Raw genomic sequence first — 8,931 nt, forward strand, 5'->3', positions numbered from 1 at the left:
AACTTTGAATTATATCCTGTCCTCACTCCTCACCAATGATCCTTCAGTTTTAGTTTGGTTAAAATGCGTAAACAATTCTCAAACATTTAAGTGCTGGAGATATCCTACAGTAAAATAAGTATTAGGTAACTGTGAAAACCATTATTGGTCGTCATTTATGTTGACTTTAAATGAGTTATTTAAATAACTTTGAAATACCATGTTGAACATGTTGAACATGTTGAACATGTTGGAAATATTTCTTATTACTAAATCCATTTGTTTGCGAATTTAAACAAGAACCATTACATTAAATTCTTAATGATCTCGCGCACTAGATATGCACCGATATTCTCCTACCCTTAATAAGTCAAATAACTTACTGTAAAAACAATCATTAAGACCCACTTTAAATAAGTTACCATACAGCGTCTGGCAGATTATAGTTTGGAATGGGCTGATCAGCTGCAGGTTAGTACTTTGGACGAGCATTCAGTAACTATAGTTACTACTATAGTTACTACTATAGTTACCACTATAGTTACTACAGTAACTATGATGCAGGAAGTAACTTTAGTTACTATAGGTACTACAGTAACTAGGAAGTCGGAAGTATGCATTATGTATTATCTTCGTTACATTTCATTATTTTTTGAACAATCGCCATAATTACAATGCAGATAAATTAAAAGACTTCATAGACGATTCTAGTTTACAACCTACAACTAGTCAAGTATGTGATCATTAATACCCGCCTTAAATGAGTTACCATCTGGCAGCACTTTATCGCTAATATGATATTCCTATATCAAAAACACGCAGGGAAAGATTAGTTCTCGCAAAACTAGACGTAGTTATTTATTAGTAAGACGGCGGAGCCAGTAGTAATTTTATTAGTAATTGTATTATTTAGATCTGCTAGGTTCAGGTGCAATAATTGTGTGTTCTAGTTAGGGCGGTTAAGGGTGTATGGCAGAGAATGTTTGCAGTTGTCGTCGTATTTAAATTGCTATCTGTTATTTATAAGAGCAACCTTTCGATGCCTTCCTCATTCTCTTCTATAACTCTATAACAGTGGAAACTCTTGAGTTTCTTATTTTGCAGAACGTTTTACTTCTTAACTTATCATGTTAGCATTAATATTTTATGAGGGACCAGAGACGTGCACCACCGCGATGCCACCGCCGCCGCGAAATTTTGACACAGACCGCCACTGCGAAATTTTGACCCAGACCGCCGCCGCGACATTTTGACCCAGACCGCGGTCTTTGAGGTATTGGCCGTCAGATCAACAAATACAGCTGTTAACGATAAATTAGTTCTTCAATGTAGAGTGATTTTAAGAAATCAATTCATATACCTTAAGAACGAATAATTTAGTTATACCATAAATTTAGTCAAACTTTTGACTAAAATTGTTGTAAAACAAATTTCATAAGACTAATTTTTTCGGCGACTAATTTTAAAGGAGACCAAAATTTTAGTAGAGCATAATATATGACATGAATAGCATTGAGCTTACATTGTTTATAATCAATATAATGACATTATCGTTCCTACTGCTGAACTACTTTGTTGGGAGGAAAGACTGTTGTGAAACTACGAACTGTAACAAAGTCTTATTGCACTTAAAGGGTTAGAGCTCCTCTTGGACATTATATTTTTAATCGATCCATCCCAAAATGTTCTGTTGAAACGGCTGAAGGATCATATCGACATAAACTACGTCGTACCGACAGAAATGGTAAAGTCGAAAAAGGGTGAAAAAGAAACCGAACAGCGTACTGAAGAACTTAGTGATACAGAGTCACAGACTCTGGATCTGATGTTATTGAAATTCCTGAGTAATGCATTTCAGCATTAATCTGTAATGCTCAGACGGGTGTCATTGCCGAATAGAATTGATAGATAGCATTTTATTTTACAAATTATTTCTTTTATTTCTTTATTGCAACAAATCATTTAATCAACATGCCTAACTATATAGTATGACTTTTTATGCGAAATCGTTAAAAAAACTAGCTAAATAATCGAAAATCAAAGAAATGGAATGAAAAATGGTCTCGAAAAGTCGAAAAATGTGACTAAAATTGTTGTAGACAAAAAAAATTTATGAAATTTGTGACTAAAAGTATGGTAACCAAATTTATTCGCCCTTAGGTACATCAGTTACACAACTAAATTACCATCATGTACACAGTAGACCTTGGTTTGGATATCTAGTAGACAGACCGCCGCCGCCGACCAATTTTGGCGTCCAGACCGCCGCCGCCGACCAATTTTTGCGCACAGACCGCCGGAGCCGAACAATTTTGCGTCCAGACCGCCGCCGCCTAAAAGTAACACGGTGCAAATCTCTGACTATTGTTCGGGATCTTTGATCGTCCTTGAAATCGTTCGGATATTAACTACTTGCTTTAACAAGGCGACTTGACCGGAAATATTCATTGCAAGGAATTAATCGTAAGATGAAGAACACACTGCTGGTGGTTTTTGTGTTAATACTTAGTACGGCGTATGGTTATAATTCTGTTGAGAACAGAGAGATGGACTGTCTGGAATCTTCTCACTGGTTAGTGACACATTAGTGACCCATAAGTGACACATTAGTGACACATTAGTGAACCATTTGCATTAGTGACACATTAGTGCCCTATAAGTGACATATTAGTGACCTATTAGTGACACATTAGTGACACATTAGTGACACATTAGTGACATATTAGTGACACATTAGTGACACATTAGTGACCTGTTAGAGTGTTAGTGACACATTAGTGACATATTAGTGACATATTAGTGAAAAATGATTTGGGTTTAGGTTTATATTAACTATTGGGGGATGAGGGTTGCATGATGCGTGCTTGTGTACGACAATTATTACTGATAATTTTAACCTTGGATACTGGGTGAGCCATGTTGTTATGACACGTGACAGTCGTTCAGGGATTTAATGAACAGTTTAAAACTCATGATTGCAAGATCAACAACATCCAAGGAAGTACGGTACCAAATTTAATATATTGTTTCGATTTAAACAGAAGACTGAATAAGAATACACCTCCGCAGGCATTACTTCCACATTGACTGGAATGGAGGACTAGTCCGCAAGGCACAGCAGGTATTACAGGGAGAGGACAGGAGACGAAGAGATACTACAGGTATGTGTATGCTGTAATACTAATATCACTATTTCATATATTGCAGGAACATTACAGGACACTTTTCTGTGTTAAGAGCTCGATCATGTGATTCACGTTAAGATGGGAATGTAGTGTTCGCTAAACTTTTGCACGCGCGAAGTGAGAAATTATCAGGAGTTTTATATTCGAGCTCAATGGGACAATTTTAAGCGAAATTATCTATTTGTAATCAATTCGAGGATTTCAGAAACTGAAGAGGGTGATGTAGAAACTGAAGAGGGTGATGTAGAATTTGAAACTGAGTTCAAGGAGGGGTTGTCATCCCTGGGTCATGGTTCTGATTCTACTATGACGGTGAGAATTCAAGTTTCTGTATTGGTTACTGGCTAACATAGATGTAGATTTTAGTTACAGATCACACTCTTATCTGATATTTTGTCGATTTAGGAAAGAATTATATGCAAGGGGCATGAACGAAGAACATTTTGTGTTCTTGATCTACAGTACTAATAGTAAAAAGTATATATTATATATATATTTTGGGCATCTGTTCTCAATGGCGCCAGAAAGATGCTGGTTGCCAGTTGTGCCTAAAAGCTACTCATTTCAGTTTGACTAAAATGGTGCAGTTAAATTATCTAACAAAGCTCCTTCCAGGTTAAAGGTTCGTGTTTGAAGTACTTCAGGTCGAAGATGTACGAAATCAGGAGATTTTCTAGTGGAGAGGTGGGTAAATGAAGCGATTAATTCCAGGAGTTTATCAATATCAATACTGTCCAGAAAAGACCGGTTAAAAGTGCCTTATTGTGTTAACTTAATAAATAACTTAATAAATAACTTAATAAATAAATAATTAGCATATTTATTTATCAAGTTATCAACACAGTGAGGCACTTTAAACCGGATCATTCTGGACTCTCCAAAAATAATGTATGATATGCATGGGAACAGAGTACAGACGATCCATACATTTGCTAACGCATATTAAATTGTTCAGGTTGGTTGTACGGTGCAGCAGACTGGAAAGAGAGTGAAGATTATCTGCCACTACAAAAAATATTAGTTGAGGGACTGAGCATGATCGAGAGCACTCATTTTTCAAATTTGAAAACATTGCATACCATGTTTCTTGCAAAAACGGTTGTTTTATTTGTTTAACCATGTTTAAAGGCGAGATAACTAAAATCTGATGGATGTTTTATCTTTAAAGCTTTAAGTCTTTACCATTAACTGTTGAGTTGCTAACAGATCAGTACTTCAGTAGAAGTAAAAATACTATTTTATTCCGATTATTTATCACTGAAAGGGGACTTCTAATTTGTAAATTTCCGTTTGTTCACAATCAGATGTTTAAGGGCACGGTCAGATGTTAAGGGCACAGTTAGTAGCCAGCTATTGTTCCCTTTTAAAGTGCTGGCTAGTGACTACCTAGCAGTACCCAGTATAAATTTGACGTAAGAATAATTTCAATTAGGCACTCAGTGACTGAGCTATTAAGGCCAACGTATGGATACTGACTTTTGCCCCCTCCCTAAAATTGGTAAAATTAGATGATTTCAGAGGGCACGCCGGTAAAATCTCTAAAAAAGTGTGTTTCTAGAGCAAAACGCGCAGTTTTGCTAGTACCTCAGTTAAGTTTTTCAAAATTGTCCCACATTCAAACGACGATTTTGCGCCCCCCTAAGATAAGTGTAATTAATTCTTCAAACCGGCCAAACATTGATCAGCTTTTGTAATTATGATGTTTTTTTGCATGTTTTGTCTTTTGTCAACTGTGATATCAGATAAGGATATGATACAACAAATAAAAATATTCAATTGAAGGTACAGCAGAGGACAGGGGGTGTATAATCGTTACATAATATAGAAATCCAGGTGCAATAATCAATGAGGGGCAAAACATTAAAAGAAATTAAACATTCACTTTTATTCCGCCTTCACTCACTGAAAAACGAGATCATCCCCAAATTTAACCAGCTGTAGACACTAATCACTCTACAGATTTCATTTTCTGAAATAAGGTTTGTTCTAGAAGTAAAAACCTCATCCGCCCTCTCTGTTAAATTATGTCTGAAATCCGGTAAGTTACACCTTCATACCTGATGGCTAGACGTTAACAAAAAACACGGGACTTCTTTTAAAGGAGGAGAAACAGCACCTGACCACCGTGTTCTACATCCATACACGTGCTATTTCTTTTCTCTTCTTTCATAAGTAGAAATGATAATGGTTTCAAACTCGCATTTATTTTAATATGTTCCTTGATTTGGTGCTGAGGTTGACAATCGTGAGATGATTCACTTACAGCGGCGCCCCATTGCTGTGCTTTTTGGTGTTGCTTTTATTCTTTCGACAGCACTATTGTTGTTTGCAGGTAAAATTATATAAAAATGGTTTTAACTTCTGGCTGATGAAAATCAATTCAGTTTTCGATAATTCTCCAATATTATAGTGTTTCCAAATGATACTGGCTTCTTTTATTTTTAACGTTAACGTATCAATTTGACGTGCTTTAATACTGAGAGAAACTACTAGTCAGGCGCCAATTTTAGCAGAGCTGTCTAGTGTCTTATCATCACACATAAGCAAAACAAAAAGTACAGCCTCCTAAACAATAATATCACCATAATTGTCTCCCCCTCCCACGATTAGTTTCTCACAACCGCTGAACACCCAGAAGGAAGCTACCTCGGTACCGTGTCCCAGATAGAATCTGGCAACAACACATCTCAACTAGACCAACTAGACCAACTATACCAACTAGACCCGCCCAACTATATCACCTCCTCGGACATGTTGGACTGTCTCAAGAACACTCACAAACGCTGGTTTAAGCTACCGTGGAGCTCTAGGCTGGCCACCAGGGCTTACTCCATGCTCGAACGTGATCGACGATGTGATGGTACGGTCATTATTTTGTATTTAAGATTAACCATTAACTTTAACTAACGTAGATATAATCCTAGTTCCCGCAAACAATAAACATGTTGTTGGAACGCCTTTTTATCAAGGACGAAAGCACAAAAACAATATCAACAATAATTCAAATACTGTATGAGTTTTCCGGATATCGACAAGCAATATTGACAACAAAGATTTATATAGATATCTACGACAGGGGAGGCGGTGAGTGATGATGACAGTAGTGACGATGATGATGACATGTCTATCTGCGCTCTTATACGACAATGTGATGACTACATCTCCAAGGGCAGGGTCAGAAGAATAAGAAAGTACGATCATACTTTTGAGTCACCCTAACTTTATTATCATAGATTATAAGAGCGGTATTTCAAAATAACCCTTCCTGTTTTGAGGTTGGCACCACCTTTATATTAAATACGGTTCATTTTCAAGTGTCATAAGGGGTCGTTCACATTTATCTCTCTCCCCAGGGTGGACGGAGAGGTTGGGTGTGCAGTGAAGGACTACACTCCAAACCTTCGGTACAAGTGGGTACTGTGTGTTTACGAGGATGATGATTAGAGGGAGATAACAGTGAGAGAGTGTGACGTCACGTGAGGGAATGTGTGACGTCACGTGAGGGAGAGTGTGACGTGTGCAGTGAAGGACTACACTCAAACCCTCGGTACAAGTGGGTACTGTGTGTTTACGAGGATGATGATTAGAGGGAGATAACAGTGAGGAGATCGGAGGGTGGGCTCAGCGAGAATAGCTGATTTTAATTGTTATTTGATTTCCATACTGAAATTGGTGTTTTTTCTGTTGATTGTGTACATTTGAGCACATACAGAATGACTTTTTCGAAGAAATTACAAATTAAATGTCTTAAATGTCTTAATTCTTAAAATACTGTGGAGTATGGAATATGGATAAGCTAAACAGAGTACGGTAGAGTTAACTAACTTACCGACTAGAACATGAACAAGCACTATAGTGACTCTCTGTTCGTGGATGTACAGAACACGTGGTTTCTCTCCGGGAGCGGAGTACTTGCTGTACACTGTCAGGGTCTTGATGTGCTCAACTGGGTGAGAGAAGAGAGGGTTATTTCTCTGTGTGAGCTAAAGTGGGACATGCGACTCTCCCTCGCGTGACGTCATACTCGCTCTCTCTCACCTGACATCACACTCTAACGTGACGTCTAACTATTTCACGTGACGTCACATACCCTCACAGTATACTCACTAGTTCTAACAGAGTCAGCACAGAGCCAGGGTAGTCCTAATAGAGAACATACTAAGAGGATAGCTCCCATCAGAAACGTGTCCCAGTTAGGTGTACAACCTGGAAATAGTTTTAAATTAATTACAACAATAATATCAAGGCCTTGTTTTAATTCTTAATAAAAAGCTTGAATGGTAAAGAAGATGAGGTAGAGTAACAAGGTAACTGCCTAATTAAAGGAACACAGAAATTCTGCCAATGTTATAAAGATTTTATTGGAACAATTCGTAGTCCGATTGCGGGAAACATTGATTCTTGACAGAAACTAACTTTAGAAAAAGTCATAAATTAAACATACTACAGAACTTTAATAAAATAATAAATACAACTCAAAATGTAATATCCTATAACCTTTGACGAGTCTGTGACCAGGTTTCCTAACCAGAACCCCGGTGAGATGACTCTCCATGATGATCAGTACAGAGACCAGGAAGGCGGGTATTACAGCTGAGATAGCTAGCAGAGGGATGGAGATGGAGGTGTAGGAGGTGTCGAACATGTCTATATACCTGGGATGGAGTGTGACGTCACGTGAGGGAGAATGTGACGTCACGTGAGGGAGAGTGTGACGTCACGTGAGGGAGAGTGTGACGTCACGTGAGGGAGAGTGTCACGTGAGGGAGAGTGTGACGTCACGTGTGGGAGAATGTGACGTCACGTGAGGGAGAGTGTTACGTCACGTGAGGGAGTGTGACGTCACGTGAGGGAGAGTGTGACGTCACGTGAGGGAGAGTGTGACGCAACGTGAGGGATAATGTGACGTCACGTGTGGAGAGAGTGGTGGTTACCTTCACTCATATAGTAATGAGACCCCCAGTGATTATTAAGGGCCTTGTACAGAAGAGAGCAAAAAACCCCTTTCCAAAAAGATCGGTAATTTTCAATTTTGAATTACAGTTACAATGTGATGAAAGTGTGGTTACCATGATTCTCGTTTAGTTGCAGTGTGTTGGAACTTGTCCGGCATGACAAGAGGCTCCGTGTAAACACTTGTCGTTAAATTAGCTACAATTATCATCGTTATCATTGCTATTGTGATTCCAAACCCTGACATCACACTCCGCAGCTGAAATTTAATTAATTAATCACTGATATAACGACAATTCACCAATCTGGACATTACATAGGAATCATGTCAATAACACATATTATATCATATCTGTCTTATACCGCGAATACACAACTATTGTTTATTATATCGGCTACTTTGGTTCTTTCGTTGACTGTATAGTGTATAATCTTGCTAATCGTCGACAATAACAATATTTGACAATAACAATACTTGCTGCTCCGTTTGATTTTGGTCCAATTGTAATCTAAACCAGACAAGTCCTGATCCATTGAAATTAGATTTCGTTTTAGAGGGGACAAATTGTATTGTGTTTGTAAATATAAAGCTATAATCTTCATTCTTACTGTTTTACTGGAAAGGTGTGACCAAGTGCAAATTAATATAAATGATTCCATGAAAATTAACATTTTTGATTTATCAAATAATATATCTCTAGAATCTGATAAATCAACTGGCCATGTTATTTTGTGTGACGTCACGCGAGGAGAGTGTGACGTCATACTGGCTACGTTATTTTGCCTGGAGATACAACTGCTTTAAAGCGAGCAC

General features: G+C 37.9%; 3 protein-coding genes across 4 annotated transcripts in view; 2 read left to right on the plus strand and 1 right to left on the minus strand.

Annotated features, from left to right (window-relative positions):
- LOC134824930 (anion exchange protein 3-like) overlaps positions 1 to 8,370 on the minus strand; it is a 59,918-nt gene extending 51,548 nt beyond the window's left edge. Inside the window, exons 1-4 of the mRNA XM_063836944.1 lie at positions 8,234 to 8,370; positions 7,662 to 7,819; positions 7,272 to 7,370; positions 6,994 to 7,110 (exon numbers count right to left, since the gene is read on the minus strand). Coding sequence (XP_063693014.1) covers positions 6,994 to 7,110; positions 7,272 to 7,370; positions 7,662 to 7,819; positions 8,234 to 8,364 — 505 coding nt within the window. The 5' untranslated portion in view covers positions 8,365 to 8,370. The remainder of the gene's footprint in view (positions 1 to 6,993; positions 7,111 to 7,271; positions 7,371 to 7,661; positions 7,820 to 8,233) is intronic.
- LOC134824942 (uncharacterized) lies at positions 2,451 to 4,336 on the plus strand. The gene is made up of 5 exons (XM_063836959.1): positions 2,451 to 2,551; positions 3,049 to 3,140; positions 3,370 to 3,476; positions 3,780 to 3,848; positions 4,120 to 4,336. The coding sequence occupies exons 1-5, from the start codon at positions 2,526 to 2,528 to the stop codon at positions 4,183 to 4,185; spliced, it is 360 nt and encodes a 119-aa protein (XP_063693029.1). The 5' UTR covers positions 2,451 to 2,525; the 3' UTR covers positions 4,186 to 4,336.
- LOC134824939 (uncharacterized) lies at positions 5,289 to 6,623 on the plus strand. Of its 2 annotated transcripts, none has more exons than XM_063836953.1 (4): positions 5,289 to 5,496; positions 5,800 to 6,024; positions 6,241 to 6,355; positions 6,518 to 6,623. In XM_063836953.1, the coding sequence occupies exons 1-4, from the start codon at positions 5,415 to 5,417 to the stop codon at positions 6,606 to 6,608; spliced, it is 513 nt and encodes a 170-aa protein (XP_063693023.1). In that variant the 5' UTR covers positions 5,289 to 5,414; the 3' UTR covers positions 6,609 to 6,623. The 2 variants fall into 2 exon arrangements, with proteins under 2 accessions (XP_063693023.1, XP_063693025.1); XM_063836955.1 differs by having other exon boundaries at positions 5,803 to 6,024.
- Positions 8,371 to 8,931: the final 561 nt, after the last annotated feature.

This window comes from Bolinopsis microptera, chromosome 13 (assembly GCF_026151205.1).
Source record: "Bolinopsis microptera isolate Bmic1 chromosome 13, MBARI_Bmic_1.0, whole genome shotgun sequence".
Taxonomy (NCBI): Eukaryota; Metazoa; Ctenophora; class Tentaculata; order Lobata; family Bolinopsidae; genus Bolinopsis; species Bolinopsis microptera.

What these genes read in the sequence shown, in the direction of transcription:
- LOC134824942 (XM_063836959.1), top strand. Translation starts at nt 2,526, where the DNA reads ATGGACTGTCTGGAATCTTCTCACTG. An exon ending in TGTCTGGAATCTTCTCACTG is followed by an intron (nt 2,552 to 3,048) that starts GTTAGTGACACA and finishes ACACCTCCGCAG; the next exon opens with GCATTACTTCCACATTGACT. An exon ending in GGAGATTTTCTAGTGGAGAG is followed by an intron (nt 3,849 to 4,119) that starts GTGGGTAAATGA and finishes TAAATTGTTCAG; the next exon opens with GTTGGTTGTACGGTGCAGCA.
- LOC134824939 (XM_063836953.1), top strand. Translation starts at nt 5,415, where the DNA reads ATGATTCACTTACAGCGGCGCCCCATTGCTGTGCTTTTTGGTGTTGCT. An exon ending in AGCACTATTGTTGTTTGCAG is followed by an intron (nt 5,497 to 5,799) that starts GTAAAATTATAT and finishes CTGAACACCCAG; the next exon opens with AAGGAAGCTACCTCGGTACC. An exon ending in ACGTGATCGACGATGTGATG is followed by an intron (nt 6,025 to 6,240) that starts GTACGGTCATTA and finishes TATCTACGACAG; the next exon opens with GGGAGGCGGTGAGTGATGAT.